The sequence below is a fragment of the Glandiceps talaboti genome, chromosome 9 (genome assembly GCF_964340395.1).
Source record: "Glandiceps talaboti chromosome 9, keGlaTala1.1, whole genome shotgun sequence".
In the NCBI taxonomy this organism is placed as follows: domain Eukaryota; kingdom Metazoa; phylum Hemichordata; class Enteropneusta; family Spengelidae; genus Glandiceps; species Glandiceps talaboti.
Window position 1 is genome coordinate 6,996,390 of NC_135557.1, and position 22,322 is coordinate 7,018,711.

General features: G+C 34.4%; 1 protein-coding gene across 1 annotated transcript in view; it reads left to right on the forward strand.

Annotated features, from left to right (window-relative positions):
* The first annotated feature begins 375 nt into the window (after positions 1-375).
* Positions 376-22,322, forward strand: part of LOC144440320 (protein Aster-B-like) — a 56,100-nt gene continuing 34,153 nt past the window's right edge. The window contains exons 1-2 of the mRNA XM_078129678.1: positions 376-623; positions 18,730-18,795. Coding sequence (XP_077985804.1) covers positions 427-623; positions 18,730-18,795 — 263 coding nt within the window. The 5' untranslated portion in view covers positions 376-426. The remainder of the gene's footprint in view (positions 624-18,729; positions 18,796-22,322) is intronic.

Consider the following 22,322-nt stretch of genomic DNA (forward strand, 5'->3'; position numbering starts at 1 on the left):
GGTATGGATTGTCATGAATAAATTCGAAATATTCCTTCTGTTTTCATGTGTTTATTTTTCATTACTTCTTTTGTATTTAGTTTGAAGTGTCCATTAGTTAACAACATTTTTGTCAAATATGGAAACATATTTATCGTCTCAGGACACAATCGATATTCAAACTTAACTCAGGGCGTTAAATAATCTAGGTATATTGTTTAAATAAAACCTGGTAACTCTCTAAATCTTAAAATAAAGGTGACTTAATAATTTGATCGGTCTGAAGATTGAAATGTTGGGAGTCGGATCTCATGCTGCATATGAATCTATTGCTTTGTCAAAAATCAGACTTTCACTTCGGTCAAAGGTTAATCATTGAAAATGGTCGACATAAGCAGTTGAGTGAATGTGGTTTCTCGGCAGAGTCGCGAAAACAAACGCGACTTAATGACAGCAATGTCTCATAAAACTCTATTAGACATAGCAAAAGATAAAGATCCTTCGAACAGTGAGCGAAATTCGAGCGAAGAAGGGAACGAAGAAAAGCAAAATGAATCGGCAGCTTGTTCGACAACAAATGCAACGCAGTTTCAGACACTGTCAAATGTAACGTTGGAGGACTTACCGCAGACACCTCCAGTAAGGTAAGAACAAAGGAACCGTCTACACTACATGAACATATCAACAATATTTCAATCAAAAGGGGAAATTGGAGAACTTTACATTTGTGCCCAATATCCGCGACGGCTCCTTCCATGTGTTGTGGCTGTGGCCACGTCGAATGACAAAAAATATACCGGTATAATTTGTACACGGATACGCGGGTAATGAGTGCTACAAGTAACATGTACATTTACATGAATATTAACTTGGTGGTAGTAATACTATTCTTAAAATAGAGTTGCCCCCCCCCCCCACATCGATATATTTTAACCCTATTACTGTGATTATGCAGTGAAAAAAAAACAACCCAAATATTCTTTAACTATTAGTATTACATTTACAAGTACTCATATACATGAAATATTAAGTAATAAAACGATATAAATTAAGTTTATATTTGACATAATATATTGTTATTGCCCCCTTTAAATCGGAGTATTGATTTCCAGTTATAAATATAAACTAAGCCAGTCCCTTGGTTAACCTTAACCCCCTAACTGAATGTAATTATTGGATATTTTACAATTGTATCATTGTTGTACATTCTTTTTAAGTAATTTATTATTTTATTACCCCATTCAAATGTCATTCCTCTGATATGAAGCAATAAAGACACATACCTTATAGCATAGTTCCTTAACTATTTTGACTAGTTTGCAATGGAATCATTGAAAATTTTCATTGAATACTTTTTACATCATTTGAATAACATACAATGTAGTAAAATTTAATTCACGTAAAAAAACCAGACAAATGTTCTGCATGGTATATTCAATGAAAGTTGTTAAAATACCAATAATGATACATTATGCATGTTAGTTACCAGTTGGTTGTATCCACTACAAATGTAGCAGGGCTCAAAATTAACAGTAGTCCCATACCCACAGACTACCAATTCTTGTCATGGGGGCTGCCATGATTTGCAGCTGGTAGCCTTCTCAGGCTACAAATGTACCACTGCATTGATTACATGTATGTGATGATTTAAGGATGGAAGATTTACAGACATAGAGGTATTTTTAGTAAGACACATATTTCCAAAAAGAGGAATTCGGTTTTCAGTTCAGAAATAAGGAACTACTGTACTGGTCACCATCCTTGGGCTACCAATTTCTGAAATTAGGTGCCGACTAGGACTGCATGTATATTGTACATGTACCAAAGAAAAAAACGTTAACTTCAAGCCCTGATAAGAAGTACACAGTGACAGATACAAATCATGATTGCATTGGGGGGCTTTGATTTTTTTGGTGCGAACTCAAAAATTAGTCTGAAACAATTATATGTGTACAGCTACAGAAATGTACAAAATGTACATGTACCTTTACCAACCATGTCCATGCTACATGTAGGTGAATGTAATGCAATACTGTTCAGAGTGTATGATATGTCAAACAAGTCATTATATCCAGTATAACTGTTTCCAAAAAAAGTTGCAACTATTGACGCTTATCTAAATTAAAAATGATATGAATGTAAATGAATAGAGTAGACTAGTGTAGAAGTGCATTGGAGACTAGAAGTAATGTGATTATTTATCTTTACAAGTTGTACATTGTAAATTGAACATTGCTAAAATATTTATAAGATTTAAGATTTTATCAGTAGTGGTTATAAAATACACCATAATAAATGTTTGTGTTATTTGAAATGTGTCATTTAATGACAGCAATGCTTTGCCAAATAGTTTATTATGGTATAATAATTTTATTACCCCATTTTGATATGCCATTCCCACTGATATGTAGCAATAAAGATATGAAAACACTCACAACACAAGTCAGTGGTACCCAACAGACAGACACACACTCACATACATACATACATACATACATACATACATACATACATACATACATACATACATACATACATACATACATACATACATACATACATAGACACAGACACAAACACACACACAGATGTACAGATATGCATACACACTGACATACACACAGACACAAATGCACACACACTCACTCACTCACTCACTCACTCACTCACTCACAAACATGTACACACAGTGGAACACAGAACACATACATGTAAGTTGTGCCATTGTAATTGAAACCAGACATAACTGTACAAGTAGTACATTGTATAAGGTTTATTTTTAATCTATTGTGTGACAATTAATCCAAAATGCAAAATACATTGAGAGACATACAAAATGTATACTTGTATTTAGATTCAACATTGTAACAACAGACTTCTAATGGCAACATCCAAAACATGCCTGCCATATTTCGTTGCGTCAGCAGAAATATGCAATCTGGCTTCAGACCACTTTAATATATTTACCAGCACTGATAAAACCATCCAGTAATTATATTACTATTGATCTGTCATAAAATAATTAAATTTGTCAAAAGATTGGGATTGGTTGAATGACTGCCAATTTTGTGATTGAAACAGTTAATTAGTAAGCGGTATGACACACCACATTAATTCAATTGTGACACGTCATTTTTTTTTTAATTTCTAACATCTAAATGTATCACTATCATGGTACAATGTACTTGTCCATTTATTTACATATACCAGCATAATAATGATAATTTCTACTCACACCGTCATAAAAATTTCAAATTTTGCTGATGTCTTTTGTCAGCACTGTCATGTCAAGGGTGTACTATGTCATGTACAATGGCTATGTATGAGATGCACTTCCAAGGAAAGGTTTTGACTCTGTGAGTTGAAATTTTTATTATTAGTACAGTGTACGTTTGTACAAATGTACATTGTACATGTACATTGTATCACCCCCAGCATTCATCATCAGCATGAGAACATTCACTCTTGTACATTGTACATGTATGTACCAGCATCTTTAACATTGATTTGTCAGAATGGATGTATTTACATCCTACATTGAATGTATTTACATCCTACATTGCACGTGTACAAGTCAAATTACAATGCCTGAGAATTTCTGTTTCTGGATCAAAACCCGTCATGAGAGACATTTCTAAAGTTGTGTTTTCTCCAATACATTATATTATGACCTTAATATATGTCAATTTACATGTATCTTGATTCCAAGGTTTGAAGATCAAAACTGTAAATGAAAAAAAAAAAGGTCAACATGTATTTGTTCTAATGTACAAATATACATGTATGCTACATGTATGTATAATTTATAAAGTAGTGGAAAAATAACATTTCATTGTATGTATATTCATAGAATTTTATTGTTTTGTGTGGTAGTGTTTGTTTGTGTGTGTGTGTGTGTGTGTGTGTGTGTGTGTGTGTGTGTGGGGGGGGGGGTGTTTTTGTGTGTGTGTTTGTGGGGAGGGGAAGGGGGTGTTTAAAGCATGTAAAAGCTGACTCCAAATTCAATTTGCATTGGTCTACATTCAGTATTTTACTCTTTTGACAAATTGCCATAGAAGTTTTGAAAAAGTGTTATCTAGAGGAATAACAAACACAGTAACATTTATTGCATGTGTACATGTACTGTACATGTACATGTAGGCTACCATGATTATTGTACACGTTACAATTAGGTGCTACAGATTCAAAAAATTAACTATAATATTCCAAGAGCCGAGCCTTACCCAAGGGCCCAGCCTCACTCCCACCCATCTCAGTGACTACATACATGTACATTTGTAGTTCAAGAACGTGCAAAGCCCAGGTTTACGGATACATTTGTACATCGTAGTGGACTGTCTGTACATGTACATGCACACCAAATTCATACTTGTATATGTACACATGTAGCTGGAGAGTTCAATGGGTTAGATTCTGATTAAACACCTTGTAGTGGCATGTACAAACCACGTCAATTAGTACATGTAATATGTTGTCCTTGCACACCTTGCCTTGCTGCTATTAATCAATTACTGGTTGATGTAACAGACTAGAATAACCAATCAATGCATAAAATGTAATTTACTTCTGAAATGTATTGATTTATGTAAGACTGTTTTCCTGTATAAATGATAAGTTTGTTACTTTTTTGCACAGTTTAATTAAAATTGGATAGAATTTGTTAAAATGATTGCAGGTTATGGCTTTTTGTCAAAATTTTGAGTTTAAATGGTTAATTTTATGGAGATTTTCATGAAAATTGGGTGAAATATGGTTACATGTACGAAAGCTTTCTACTTGCTGTTATTTCAATGAGTGATTGCTAATTCTTTGTTGTTGTGTAATAGTTAGAGACAAATATCTCAGATAATTACTTAAACAGAAATTGATTTTATCATTTATGTAAATTGTAAGGTGCCATTATTTAAATTCTAAATGTTTGCCCTCTATGTGCAGATAAATCTTTTGGTAGATTGAGAATATTTTCAGTTCAATACTTTGTTATAATACAGATGTAATTAAACTTCCTTAAAACTTTACATCCATCTGCTACAATACATACACTACATTTTGTACCCTATTGAAATTATGATTTTACTAGATACTGTAATGTTGTGGATAATCTATCAGAATGAATATGAAAATGATAAAAATTGTAGATTTATTTAAATCTATTTATAAGTGTTTTATTTACCCAAATGTGTAGATTATTACAACCCCCCCCCCCCCCAAAAAAAAAAAAAAAAAAAAAAAAAATCTTCATTCCGCGCTGGCTTCATTATAGCCCTGGCAATATGGTCATTTTTGCCTTGAAATTCTATTCTCATGTCAGGCCGGTAACTAACCAATCTGAAATTCTATTCTCATGTCAGGCCGGTAACTAACCAATCTGAAATTCTAGTTCTCATGTCAGGCCGGTAACTAACCAATCTGAAAGTCTAATTCTCATGTCAGGCCGGTAACTAACCAATCTGAAAGTCTAATTCTCATGTCAGGCCGGTAACTAACCAATCTGAAAGTCTAATTCTCATGTCAGGCCGGTAACTAACCAATCTGAAAGTCTAATTCTCATGTCAGGCCGGTAACTAACCAATCTGAAATTCTATTCTCATGTCAGGCCAGTAACTAACCAATCTGAAAGTCTAATTCTCATGTCAGGCCGGTAACTAACCAATCTGAAATTCTAGTTCTCATGTCAGGCCGGTAACTAACCAATCTGAAATTCTATTCTCATGTCAGGCCGGTAACTAACCAATCTGAAATTCTAGTTCTCATGTCAGGCCGGTAACTAACCAATCTGAAATTCTATTCTCATGTCAGGCCAGTAACTAACCAATCTGAAATTCTATTCTCATGTCAGGCCAGTAACTAACCAATCTGAAATTCTAGTTCTCATGTCAGGCCGGTAACTAACCAATCTGAAATTCTAATTCTCATGTCAGGCCGGTAACTAACCAATCTGAAATTCTAGTTCTCATGTCAGGCCGGTAACTAACCAATCTGAAATTCTATTCTCATGTCAGGCCGGTAACTAACCAATCTGAAATTCTATTCTCATGTCAGGCCGGTAACTAACCAATCTGAAATTCTAATTCTCATATATAAACACCTGTATTTTAGCATGAAAGTGGACATATGGATGAGGCTTGGCTATTTATTTTACGATTTTTAATTTATAAAACAATTTTATCATGGCTTCGTACTTGAAAAATCAATGTGAAATACCTTTGACAAAGTCTTGTGTTTGTACAAAGTGTATATCAGTACATGTACATTTCAGAAGCTAAAATGTATGTAAAAAAAGTTTGTTATTTACGTACAAATGTACAATAACAAACGTTTTATGCCATCTTTTGTAATTTATTGAGTTATAAAAAATGTACACACAAGGACTTGGCATATACAAAATGTATCGTTTCATATTGATTTTTGCAAGTACATGTACTGATGTAGGAAGCCATGATAAAATTACTCTACAAATTAAAAATCCAAAGTAAATGTCCAATCATCATCCATACATGTATAGTCACTTTAATATCTTATCGTACAATGTACATGCACGATTCAAGTGATGACTTGGAAAGACCAGACAGTACATGTACATACACATTTATACGAACCGTTGCCATGGGATGTCATCATCATTCATGATTTATTGTCGTATAAATGTCAGTTTTTTCAATACATTTATAAAAATAGCATAAAGGCAGCTTTATTACAACAGCCTTATTGTAAATATTGTAAATTATAATATTTACAATATGTTGTTGTACACGTAATAGAAGGCTGTTTTTGGTACCATATGATGTATTGTGTGTACCCTAAGGACGGTATCGTATCATGAGGTAACTTAATGAAATATTAATCAATCAATCAAATTTCTATAGTGTCGATTTCCAGAGCAACGTTCTGTTCTGTAGTGCTGAATTGCTAAAGTACACCATAGGCTTTGGTGAACTAGTAATTTATTATGTCTTCAGTTTTGTGTTAAAATAATCCATCCAGACTGGAGGCCTGGCGAATGTCAAGTGGCAAAGAGTTCCATAGTTTGGGGGTGACATATGAGAATGAATGGCCTCCATACATATTGTAACATGCATAATATTTACATGTATCCGTATCCGTATCCGTATCTGTATCTGTATCCATACCTGTATCTGTATCTGTATCCATACCTGTATCTGTATCTGTATCCATACCTGTATCTGTATCTGTATCCATACCTGTATCTGTATCTGTATCTGTATCTGTATCCATACCTGTACCTGTATCTGTATCCATACCTGTATCTGTATCTGTATCCATACCTGTACCTGTATCTGTATCTGTATCTGTATCCATACCTGTACCTGTATCTGTATCTGTATCTGTATCCATACCTGTACCTGTACCTATATCTGTATCTGTATCCATACCTGTACCTGTATCTGTATCTGTATCTGTATCCATACCTGTACCTGTATCTGTATCCATACCTGTATTTGTATTTGTATTTGCATCTGTATCTGTATCTGTATCTGTATCTGTATCTGTACCTGTACCTGTACCTGTATCTGTATCTGTATCTGTTTGGATACTGGAGACAGTCATATGGATCACGAAGTGATGATAGTGCAGATTTAAACTGTAAACTGTTCTGGTGATTTCCTTATTACGAAGGAGTCTGGTTTAAGCATTCCAATCTAAATTATAGTCCTTGGTATGAATGAATTTTTGTAGATTTCGGTATTATTACAACTTGAGAATTTGAGTATGCATTTCTGAATGGTTTGTTGTTCAACTGAACATGAGAGTCAACAGGGATAGCTACCAGGCCATTGATCTGTAAATATGGCTTCCATGTTAAGATAACAGTAATATGAGGAGCTGACATTGAATCATCATGAGGTTGAAAACATTAGGTGTGAAAAACAGTTGTCAAGACAAAACAGTTGGCCCAGAACAAAAGAACAATCCTTTGTTAACGGATGGTTCCCATGATAAGACTAAGAGAGCAGTTACATGTATGCACAGACAAGTATAGACGGATTCGTAACGAACCTTCTCCCATTGTTCAATCATAGCCTCAGGTAAACATTACTCTATAGTCATGGAAATAACTTACCAACGTGTGAATCTGCCCGAATTCAATATAGTCTCGCATAAATCAACAGACCACTCACCACACAATATTTCAATGGGAAAGTTTGCTATCCTATTGACACAAGTTATATTCATACTTTTGATCGTCCCAAACAAGCAAGTTTTACAAGGCAATAACTTAGCTAAATCTCGCTCGATTTTCAAGCTGTTTCCACAGAAATTGTCGGCTTCTGGTTGAAAATAACGCTATCGGACCTTTGACCCTTAGCGATGACGCGGTGCTGTTAAAACAACAAAACATCTTCGGTAGCTTTCAGTGTAACGTTGCAAGTGCTAGAGACCCTTGTAGTGTACCCTAGGCAAGGATCAAGATGTTAATCCCCAGATTAACAGCTCAAACAATAGCCATTACCAATCTGTCTTCTTAATTGTCTGTGATGTATGTGAGGACCTGAGATTGAATTGTGGTGCCTCAGGGTAAATACACTGTACATGTCCATTTTTGTACATGTATATGATTATGAAGTTCAGGGGTGAACAAATCCACTGGTCATAATTAATGATTTTACAGTAGGCTGTATCTTAAAAATGCGAGCTTCAAATTTTGTATAATAATATGGTACATGCATATACGCACCTGTCCTATGAAGTTTGTTGCTACAACTTTTACCTTTAATGAGTATTTTGAATAATGAACGATATTAAGTAATTAAGCAGTATCATGCACTCTCCAAATTCTGTAAAACACGCTTGTCCAAAAAAAGCCTGTTACCATAGTTTTTTTAGTTTAATGAGTTATTTGCATAATTAGTGATTCCCTTTATGGGAGGCATTCAGTTTAAATCTGGTTTTATTGTTGTGTGAACTAACATTCTTCTGTACCTCTGCCATACATTTTAATTAAGATCTTTAGTACATTATACATGTAGAATAATTAGCCTTTGACAGAATTTTAACAAAAATAACTAAAAAGGTTTACATTGTGTTGTAATCTCGTCAGAAATCATTCATTCATGTTGTCATAGTAACAGGTGCTTCAGCTTATCTGTATGGATAACAAAATTAATACAACAACAGTAGTGTTGTAACATCTGTTGTTATCTGACAAATATACACCAGATGTAGCCGTATTTGTGTGACTGCAGAGTGAGTGCATGGAGGTAGTAAGGAGAGATGGCATCTGTAGAAATTACTACTGTAAGAATACTGTGTAAACATCCAAAGACATACACAGATACATTTTGTACATACACTGTGTAAAAACTGTATTTCCTGTAGGTAACATATCAGGTTTATAACCATTGTGTAAAAACTGTACTACCTGTAGGTAACATCTAGGGTTTATAACCACTGTGTAAAAACTGTATTACCTATACATGTAGGTAACATACATGTATAGAGTATATACAGTAACCACTGTTGTCACAACCCCATGTACTACTAGTGGTAGAGATTGGTTGGACCTTTGCATATATCAGTCCAGCTGTACCAATGAATATTAATGAGCGATGCCGACAGCTTGTCAGATTGTGATGGATTAATACTGACATGTGCCGTTTACACTTCACCCAGCATGGTGTTGAACCACATTTAACGCCTTGGGCTTGAGTAACGACATTGACTAGTCGTAAATATGAAGTTAACGTAGGGTAAGATCAGAATATGGTTGTCAGCATCTAGACTGGACCAATAATGGCACAATGGTTCTTCAACTCTCACAATCCATTTCAACATCTCTTAAGTGCATGAAATTGCAATCTCTATCCTACCAGGTACCCAATTATGCAGCTGCTGGGTTGACTGGGGCTCATGGGTTTTTATGCCATAGACTTTTCAAGCAATACAAAAAAGACTCCCTAGGCCAAAGACTTTTTTTCACTACAGAGTAGGATCTTGCCTATTCTACAGTTATGAACTTTAACTTGAAAGGAATAATATAACATACGATGAATCCTATTTTTTTCTGTATCTACCCATTACATATATATTGTCAAAAGAATATCAAGTTACCCAGATACAACTGTATGAGGTGAAGAGTGAAAATTGGGCTTATGCAAATGAGTCAACTTGTCTACACATATAATGATATGCAGATGTGGTCTTAGACTGTCGACAGTCGTTCGTGCCCTTTTTGTTACCTTTTATCTATAACTAAAGTTATGGCCTCGCTCTGATCCAGAGCAATACTAAAACCACATACTGGTCAGTGAGCACGACTTTGTGCCTCGGCACTCACAGCTAGTTCCTATCAGTACGCATTCATATTCAGTGTTATGGAGTGAGTTGACGACTTTGTTTTAGATGAAACGTAGCAAAAAAGGAACAAACAACTGTATGTTGACAGTCTAATGTGGCCTGGGAACCCAGAAGGGACTGTCTGCATATACATACAATGTATGTATGGACACACTGAGAGTGAGACATGAGATTGTAAGGGTTAAATTATTGTCCAATTGACTTTCACGATTTAGAAACAAATAAAAAAAACTAAAAATAAAAAAGACCTTTGCAGATTACACACCACCCACTCTAACCATTCAAAATGACCCAGCACACAATGTATCATTAAAAAAGGAAGTGAGAGGTCCTGTATTGAGTATAACTTCCTGTCTGTACACATGGTGGCTATTTATAACACAACTAAAATGACATTGAAGTCAAACAATGAAATAGATAAATGTCCTTAACTTTAGGTCAGCGGTGTATTCAAATAATAATTTTATTGAATATGATGGTAACCATTCTGTTTAGTGCAGCGTACTTTATATATTCTTGAGCTGGAAGTTCTATGATTGCTGCAGAGGTCATATTGTTTTGAAGGGGTGAATGCCATCTGATTGTTATACAGGTACAGGTGCAGTTGCTTGTATCATTTTGATATATTTTATATGTTGTAAAAAGTTTAATGAGACCACTATATGTTTTTCAAATATTTGTCTTTGTTCAGGGAAGGTCATACTAATGCAGTGTGTGACAGTATGGAACACTTGAGTCATCAAAAATGCATGCTGAGAAAAAAACACCAATAACGTATATTGTCATGCCATGATACTCAAAGGGGGGGGGGGGATGTGTAAAGGTTAACTTAGTGTAAATTATGTGATAGTACTTGTCAGTTGTGTACATGTACATTAATTACTGACATTGGCTTCAGAGGTCCACCAAACCATACATGTGCAAGTCATGTGATGTATTTTTGTATTGTAGTTTTCACTTGATTAGCGTGGATTTGCATGCTTTCTTCTTATTTTTGCCAGAGTATCCAATTTGCACCATGAATCATTGTTGTCATATAAAAAACTAATTTGGATGTTTAGTATGCCTTTCCCATATCTTTGAAAATGAAATATCAACATTTGGGTGTACAAAAAACCTGTATGAGTAATGTAATAAAATACGGCCTGGCTGGGTATGTTTTGATTTCCCGCAGTGCCGCTATCTTTGAAACCCTACTTAACACTTACACTGGTGAAATTTACGCAAAATAGTGTTGTCAAGACTACAATTACCGGGATCGGTCAACGCAATTGATTGTGAAAAATAATGGTCCATGACAACAATAATTCATGGTGCAAATTGGATACTCTGGCAAAAATAACGAGAGCATTCAAATCCAGGCAAATCAAGTGAAAAGTAATTACAATCACATGATTTCAACCTGCCAATGAAGGATATGTGATTTGCCGAACGCATGTTCATACCCATTCGGAAGTACTTCGAATCTGATGATGAATGTGTAAGCTATCATCATATTCACATTGATCGTAGAGGTCAACTTTTGAAAGTGAAGATGAATATGAATATGATGGTAGCTTCACACTCGTATGTTATTTGCATTGATATGTCAGATTGTAGCCTACATGTAGCTTATTCCAAGTATTAGTCAGAAAGAGATTCTAAATCTATATACATGAATACTGAGTGTGTCGAGTTTCAACTTTATTTGGACTCTAATGGGTGACATGCACTCTGAAACGTACATATATATACATTTTTTGTATTTGTACTTGTGGGCTGACATCATGACAGTGTCAGCTATACATGTACATGTATACATGTAGGCAGTTAGAGCGCCACCAATGGCTGTTTACAGTCTATCTTTTTATTTCCTAGATACAATTAATGTATCTGAAACACTGATAATGTATAATGACATTGGCAGAATCACTGGATTCATGATCTAGTTTTTACTTTGTTTCCTTTTTAGAATAATGTAAACTGTACTTATATTCTGGTACATGTACATGTTTAGCAGTGTACATGTACTTCACACAGTGGATTTGGTCCTACATTTACCCTGGGACGGTGTTTTTTAAGGGTGATATGTAGGTAAAATCTACGAGGGTTCCCATTTCATTTTATCTTGGTTCCCCACCAAAATTATAATAGTTTCTATGGGGAAACACAGCAAGTTATCTCTTTCCCCTTTCTGTTACCAGGGTTCCCCAACCATAGGACAAACACTGTGGGAGATGGAGGGGGAAGGGAGGGAGGGAGGGGGGCTATTCCCCCATTTGACTGCACATATAATACATGTTGTATGTGCTGCCCTTTGAGGTGTATTTTGTAGCCGTTTGGTCTAAAATTGGGTCTTTTTTTCAATCGGAAAAAGCTAGCTAACACAATGAAGTGTGTACTCTACATTATTTTCAGTTTTGCCTTGTCTAAAATGAGGTCCATTGTCTATCAATTTATAACTGTACCATTGTTGTCAGTTTTGTGTGGTGTAAAATGAGGTCCATTGTCTACCAATAACTGTACAATTGTTAGTTTTGTGTGGTGTAAAATGAAGTCCATTGTCTACCAATAACTGTACAATTGTTAGTTTTGTGTGGTGTAAAATGAGGTCCATTGTCTACCAATAACTGTACAATTGTTAGTTTTGTGTGGTGTAAAATGAAGTCCATTGTCTACCAATAACTGTACAATTGTTGTCAGTTTGCCTGGTCTAAAATGAGGTCCATTGTCTACCAATTCATAACTGTACAATTGTTGTCAGTTTGCCTGGTCTAAAATGAGGTCCATTGTCTACCAATTCATAACTGTAGCATTTATTGCCACCAAAAATACTGCCATCCAAGAGGAAAAATAAAACAGTTAAAACTTCATTTCGTAATCCTTAGTTTGGACAAAAATGTTCGTTCAATGTATTTTTGGTCTAAAATTTAATTTTCTGTAAAAACTAGTGATGGTTTAAAATGGGGTATTGTTTTTTTTGTATACATCTCACTGGGAAAATTTAAGGCCTGTTTATGTTGCTGAATCTCAGTGTGACTGCTAGCTTATAGTGCTAGGCTCTCACACAGTCCTCAGAGCTTCACATACATATACATGTACATGAATGGCTAAAATTTGGGTTGTTTTCTATGTACAGACACATGTACATGTATCTACTGCAGAATTGTACACCAATATCCCTATTTGGTGCGTCCTTTCATAGGGCTAAACTTTCATTGATGTGTGAGTGAGATGCTCTGTGTTAAAGCGAAGTCAGGCTACTTGGTACATACAAAACAACCCAAGTTTTAGATATGGGAAGCTCCAATGACTATGGGAGAGTCTACTGCTACATTATGTAGCTGTTAAATGTTATCTTTTGGACGATAGTGAACAAAATGTAACAGAGTGACAGATCCAATGACATACATATACATGCACTTGTGTACACTAAATGTTAGTGCTGGGTAGCATTGCCTACTAGACTGATAACAGATCAGCTGTTGTGGGTGGTCTAATCTCCATTTCTCTATTAGGGTAGGCTGAGAAGTCCCGACCAATGATGTCATACAGTTAGTGTATGCCTAGCCTACAGTCAATGCAGATTTTGATTTTTAGTATTGATTGTCTCCCAACAAGTTGACTGTACATGTATGTCGTTGTGTTGTTCAGCCCTACCAGGTTTCTCTCAAGTGCTGCTTAACAGAGTGATACCACATATGATATCTTAGAGATAGTCCCAACAAGATGACAGTCAAAGTCTCCATCTGACTTAACTGTATAGTAGGCTATCTTATAAAGGTGGCATGGCAAAGGAATATTTGTACAGTACAGTACAGTACAGTACATGTACAATGTACCTTGGATAATAATAGAATTTATACTTGTTTGTTTGTTTTCTGATAGTCTGTGCAGTGTTATGTAATTTAACAAGTTACAGACTGACTGCATTGTCTGAATTTCTTTGGATACTGAGTTGAAGTTTTCCAATGTACATATTAACATCTCAGGCAACAGTATAGTACATCATGAATTAATATATATATAGTCTCTTGAACAATAATGATAACATGATGGAGTCATGATGGTCGAATGGTTAGAGTGGCTGCCTTGGAATCTGCAGGTTGCAGGTTGGAGCCCATCACTGCCATTTGTCAAAGTTTCTGGGTGACTAAAGTCCTTGGACACAATTTGAACCACAACTGTGCCTCATTCCACCCAGCTGTATAATCGGGGACCTGGTAGGATAGAGGTTGCAAAGTGAATGCTTATATATATATATATATATATATATATATATATATATATATATATATATATAGTTTTGGACAGTGCTCTACATTTTGTATACCGCAGTGGCAGAGCGTAATAGCAGATTGATACTCACCGAGTTATATATATATATATATATATATATATATATATATATATATATATATATATATATATATATATATATATATATATATATATATATATATATATATATATATATATATATATATATATATATATATATATATATATATATATATATATATATATATATATATATATATATATATATATATATATATATATATATATATATAATCCAATGTGCTTATAAAGGCTGCAATAGATTGTATGCTCCCCAGGGAGTTGAGGAAGTAAAGGGCTATTGTGCCACTATAGATCTGTGCCAGAGGTAATAAAAAAAAAGCAAACAAATGACTCATCTAAGTTTCACTGATGAGATAACTTACCATTGTAAATTAGAACCAAGGATTCAAACATTGGCCTTTAAAACTTAAGGAAGGCATAGTGTTGTATTGAGCAGTACAGGTACAAAGTAAAACCTGAAAGAAGGGCATTTGAAAGTTAGTCTGTGAGATATTACTATACATGTACATGTACCTCAGTGTTTTTGCTAAGGTTTGGGAACCCCGGTAACAGAAAGGGGGGAAAGAGGTAAAACTGGTAGTGCTTCCCATGCAATGTATCATAGTTTAGGTGGGGAACCCCGGTAAAATGATGTGGGAACCCCGGTAGATTTTACCTACTTACCGCCCTTAAATAAAACACTGTACCTTATATACATGAATTAACCAATGAAGCAATCAATCAATCAGTCAGTCAATCAATCAATTAATCAATTGATTGAGCAATCAATGAACCAATCAGACTTCCAATTAATCAATCAATCAGTCAACCAATTGATTGATCGATCGATCAATCATTCAATTTGATGTATCAATTAATCAATTGGCTCCTAGATCCTTCCATTATAGTTAATAAACCCTGAGTCATGTTATTTCTGTCTTTCTCTGTCACTAGCAATTATAACTTGCATTGATTGTGTTGTGTTCACGTGATGTCGTCTGTCCATCTTCTATCTTCTTCCACCCACAGTACATGTACCTCTTACATGTACATGGACCGCCAGTCTGCCATGCATGTCTTACACAATATATATCGGTTTGTTTTTGTCTAATGTTATAAATAGTTCAGGATAGTGATGCTTCATCCAACACAGTCAATATCCACATTGTGGCATGTGTACCTGTGGTATACAAGTTCTTTTGATCGCTGTAAATATACACACTGAGTACAGAAATTAAACTAATGTCAGTTGAGATAGGCATTAACGCATACAGCTGTATAGTCTGTATACATGTAAATGTGGTACACAGTGACTGGAGACAATCATGTGTCAGGCATAGTGGAGCTGAGTCATCAGGCAGGTCACTCTTTACTTGCGATAAGTATTTGGGATATCTCATGGCCATTTATTCTCCCCTATAATCATATGAAAACAATAGTGATTCATTTACATGACAACATAATGATATTGTTATGCAAATTGCATGGGTTGTACCATTAAATTTATGGGGATGTCACCCCAGATGCATTCTATGACCCTTCTGGATTACTATATCAACTAATCAGGTAGGAGTGTTTGAAGTTTACATTTCAAGAATTTAAGTAGTGTCATGGTAACAAGACACACCCTTAAATAAAACGGTGTTGTCACAAGACACTTCATGATAAGAGATAAGGATATTAAGAGGCTATGACACGACGTGTGGGAGGCTGTAGAACATTATGCTGTGGTACAGATATTGGACGTGTACTTGACGCTAAAATTAAAGGTGTGAAAAAAATGGTGAAACGTAGATGGAAAAAGCGTGAAAAATTGTAAGTAAATGAAAGTGTATTTTTTTTTTACAAAAATGATTAAAATGTTATGAATTTTAGAACTTTAGAGAAGGCTAAAATTATGGAATTCTAGTTATTCTGTGTCACACTGCAGCTAACATTCAACAGGTACATGTAGTACTAGTAGTCAAGCTTGTTGCATTTAGTCTTCAACATCTCATACGTAATTACAATGTATGAAAAAAAATGTTGTCATGCATCAAATTCAAACTGCTTCAGCGTAATATCAAATGACCGTTACTAACGTTGCTAGTTGAGAATAAAAAATCAAAATGTGAATTAAAAACAAAATTCCCAAATTTGTTTAAAAAAATGAAGAAAAAAAATATGAACAGTTTCTGAATGAATTGAAAATGTGTAAAAAAAAAAAAAAAAATTCATAAGAATGAATGAAAAATTAAACATGATTTTTGAATAAATTGAAAATGTGTAAAAAAAACAAACTAAACCAACACATTATGAATCTATAAAAAAAATAGAAATGAAGAGATAAATTTGAGATTGAGACTTTGTGATCAATATAAAATGACGTATTTACTATTTGTTATTTTATTTTGAATATCAACTATTTCACAAAAAATTGATAAAATAATAAATGTTATCAATTAAATAGTGTTGTACATAATTACTCTTTCGTAAACTCAAGCAAAGTCCGATTTGACATAATTTGAAATATTTAATATTAATTCATTTCTGTCAGGAGACAGATGTTCCTCTTACACATTGTGTGTTTATGAATGATATATGTACCAGCGACTATAATGCAATGCTCAGCTGAGAGATTTTTGGGAACATGGCAAACGAAAGAAGATATTTGTCGTACTTTTAGTGGCATAATATGTGATTTTAATGTCAATATTTGTTACTAAAAACTAAAGTATTTTAGTAGTTTTTAGGAACATTCAAGTATTTTCTGCACGCATACAAGTAGTGTGCCACTTTTTTTTCTAATTTCAAAATGCCTGATTTATTGCTGCCGTCTTGTTTCTGACGCTTTCAACACATTCACTGAATGACCTAAGTACTAATAGTAGAAGTAAGAATACCAATGTTATTATTATCGACGTACATGTCTACAACATCAGTTTGGTATTGTGGAATACAAGAAATTGGAATAAAAAGCATTTAGGCCCCAAAAAAGTATTGTTTCTAGTCAGGACATTTTATCTAAAGTGGTGCGACGACAGGATTTTTTTTCAGACAGCATGGGCTGGAAAAACACGGAAAAAAGGAAAGGGAACTACGCAAGGAAATTTAAGTAATATGTGTGCTGACCAGAAACAATCCTTTCTCACCTAGATGCAATTAGTAACCCAAGGATGGTGACCAGTAGTCCCATATTCCTGAACTGAAAACAAATGTCCTCTGTTGGAAATATGTGTGTTATAATAACTACTGTTATGTCTATAAATCTTCCATCCTTTAAATCATCACATAATCAAGAGTAGCCTGAGTTGGGCTACCAGCTGCAAATTATGGTAGCCCCATGACAAGAATTGGTAGTCTGTGGACACAGGACTACTCCTAATTTCTAGCCCTGATATGTTATATCTTGTCTTCTAATGAACACTACTTGTTTTAGCTACAGATTTAATAATCCCCCAGGCTATAAAAATAAATAAAAATCATCTGTTATTCAGGGATATAGCTAATTTTAATAGAAGCGAATAAAAGTGAAAAGTAGTTGGTAATATCTAGGAAGGAGCCTTATATATCTGCCCAGTTGTGGAAATATACTGGTTGAAAGAAGGAATTTGTATCAAATTCCTGGAAAATTAGCTGGCAAAAAACAGTGGAGTTATTTCTAGCTCTAGACTCTCTCACAGTCCTAGGGAGGATCGCTATTACTAGTATTAGCTGTTTTGTGTGTACCAATATCTACCGAATAATTGTACTAGAATATCCCTGTACTGTGAGCCCTCATCGACTGCATACCTTTGTAGTGCTAATCATTTGTTGATGTGCTACTGTGAGGCTCTGTGTTATTGCGCTCTGGGCATTGCAGTAACGAAGCATTGCAGTAACATGTCAACAAACAATTAGCCCTACGTAGTCGATGAGGGCCCACAGTAAAATTATGCAGTAGATATTGGTACACACAAAACAGCCCTTTTAGCAATGCGATGCTCCGTGGACTGTGAGAGAGTCGAGTCCAGCACATAACATATACATGTACATGTATGGTACATCATACATATGTATGATGTGTATTAAATAATTCTGAAACTTAAGTATAATATACATAATACTCACATTTTATTTTGTTATTTACAGTCGGCCAGATCTGACTACATTGCCAGAAGACAATGACAATATTGATAGTTCATCTTTAGAAGACAGGTAAATCTTATATTTAGTATTATTATTACACATGCACAAACCAAGTTATTGTTTTCAAACAGAAAATATGGATTATGCATGTCAGTATCTTTGTCATTTGATGTAACAACAACCTGTGTCCTTTGTTACTATGTACTTTCTCTTTAGTAGACAGGTAAATCTCATACATATATTACACCATGCACAAACCAAGTTATTGTCTTCAAACATAAAATATGGATATTATACAAATGTCTATCCCAATTATTCTACATCACAACAATCTGTGTCTACATGTATGTCATTACTTCAATAGTACTTTTTATAAGCACAGCTGACAATATAAGTCAGAACATCCCAAATCATCTTTATATTTTTTCCCAATTTTTTTCGTAAGTTATGTTAGAGGAAGTATAATTAACGTTTTGTGTTGTCTGCTGAACAAAGAATATAGAAATGTGGAATAGTAACTAATTTAATGAATTATAGATAAATTTAATAAATGATTTATTACTACTTTCACTAATAATTATAATACAAACTCTTGGATATCATTATTTTTCAATAATTCTCTTCTACGTTAAGACAGAAATTGTAAGCGATATAAGGAGGTTTGTTACTTGAGTAGAAACTAGATACATATCTTGTGAGAAGTAGTTACGGCTGAATGAAGACAAATATTGTAGAATAATACATTATTGTACTTGTACAAACAGTGAGGAATATATCAATTCTTGGTACCTGAAATAGAATATTACTGCCTATATACATGTAGGTGCATCATAAAAATAATGAAAATTCGGTTTCTAGGTCAACTTCAGAATTTCTGCTTCATGCGCTTCACATCATGCATTACTATAGGCATGCATGATGAGAATACAAAATGTAAGTCGATTCTCTTTAAGTGTTCTATTTTGTGTCCTGTAGTATAAGGTAAGGTACTGAGAATAAGTCAACCATCTTGTTATCATCAGATTACCGACAAATTTACCACCTATAGCAGTCATTCATTCTCATATGTTGCCCCCAAACTACATGACGGAACACTTTGCCTTAACATTCACCGAGCCTCCAGAGTGGATTGTTTCAAAACAAAACTGAAGTCTTCATCAACATGGTTTCTAACTAAACCACATCAGTGCAGGTGTAAACCATAACGATACTGTATAGGAACTAGACTAGTATTAATACTAGCCAACCCTGCTAAGTCCCAATAAAAAAAATTTTGTAGTTCCAGTTACACTCAATTTGGTGGGGAGGTAGATTTTTTATTTTATTTTATTATATTTTTCCCCCATCGACTATTTCTGGTGAGACTTCACAATTTTCCCAATTTTATTAATATAATTTTTCTCAAATACATAAAAAAAAAAGAAGAAGTTTACGGTCGGCAGTAAAAAACTAGGTGGGGTTGGGTAACCAGAACCAAATAATTTTTTTTTCTAGGCCTAACCAAGAAAGTTCAAACTGTCAAATTTGTCTACTATCTTACTAACCAGTTTACATCACGATGCAATCTCTGTTTTACTGTCTCCTTGGTTTGTAATGTAAGACTAAAGCAAAAACACAGATTGCGATGTAAACAGGCTACTATCTCACAGGTAGACAACATCTTATGATGCATGTTGTACTTATTATATAACATTGAAGTATTATATTTCCATGGTAACCGTTGTCTGGATGCCAACATACATGGTCTCGAAGTCTAAAACACATCTGGTCAAATTCCCTCAATCAGCACAAAAAGTTGTTCATCCAATCAGTGAACCCCAACTGTTATAATGATGTAAATAACTTTTAGGTCCTGAGCTGACAAATATATCATATTTGGACATTACAAAACTGCCCCAGTAAACATTAACTTTATGAGCAGAGGGACTGTGTTATTGGTTAGAATTTTGTGATTTTGTGATTAATTAACAGAGATATGATGTGAATGACTATGTGGGTGGCTGTGGGTGAATTTTATATTGCATCTCATGCATTTCAGGACTTGTAGAGTACTGGCTTTGACTATACATGTACTTGGAGTGGAGATGTAAATCGTAATGATACTGGGCTTGACTATGGTACATGTAACTGCCACTGAGCCAAGACACTAGCTGGGCTACCAAATCTCTGAACTACACTGACATACACAATGTATGATTGGTGCATTCCACCTCACTGTCATGTCCATACTCCCTAGTTTACTGTAAAATTGTAACATTTACAAATGTTGCCATAGTGAGACTGAGAAGTCCAGGATGTAAAGTTCAAACTATCCATCTGTCAAAGTATGGGATTCGTAGAGTTCAGTTTATACAGGAAGTGAAATTACACTTAGTCAGCATTGTTTACCACACTACATGTACAATGTATACTGGATCGTGTGTACAGTGTAACCCTATGACTCAGCACCTCCACTTATTTACACATAGTGAAATATCAATCCAGTCAGTAGTTACAGATTAACCGCTATGATAAAACTAAAGTGAGCATACTCCAACTGCACTTTGACCACTTCTGGTGCGCATACATGTAAGGCAGCCATCATGGTTTGGACAGCTTTACTGGCAGCTGGTCTGGTCAGTCACAAATCATTCATTATTATTTCATTAGGCAAAGTCACACAAGTTAGAGTTTATCGATCATTTGTCAAAACAAGTTTTAAATTATCGCAGATTTCTGCCGTCCTGGATGTGTTCAAAAATTTGATGTATATGATTGTTATAGTTTGTGTAATGGGATATGAAATGAAACGTGACGATGTTTTGATTTCAAATTCAGATTTCAGATTTGGTACAAAGAGAGAGAGATGTACATTGTCATTTGTACAGTTATAAACATGACCAGTAAACATCAATGTTTGTTTATCATTGTACATATGTAAATCAAATTGTAAGTGATCAATTAAAAGTTAACTGAAATGGATTTGAACTATAGAGTGTAAACTGTAAACATATGTTTACTTTGATCGGTTGCATAGATAACAGCTTAGTATGTAAGCATATCTATAGATATGAAATTGTTATTGTCAGTGTTGTGTATATAGTATACTAGCATGCAAACATTGTCAAAAAAAAGTTCCAATCTTAAAATTTAGAATTTAGTAAATTCACAAATTTGTCACTAAATGTCTAGATAACATATATTGCTTAAGTATGTGAACACGTATGAAATGAAATGTTATTATCACCATTGTACATGTATACATGTACATACCGTGCACTAGCTTGCAGAAAGTGTAGAAAATGAAGTTCCTAATTTGTTACTAAATGTTTAAGGTGGAGATGCACAAAAAATCGTTATTTTGACTATTTTTGAGATTATGTGCTCTTTTGCCATAGTAAATATTCTTCTATCAACCAGAGAAAACTGGACTGGGTTTGAGTTTTGCAAATCCTGAAAAATCATGAAAAAAAAGAAGTAAACAAATGCACGGGTACCAAAACACTAAAGAAGCCCTATTTTATCACTATAAACTCACAATATTTGCATACAACTAAGACGAATGACAGAGGATAATGCAAAATATACGCGGTGTCAAATTCGCGCATGCTCAGATC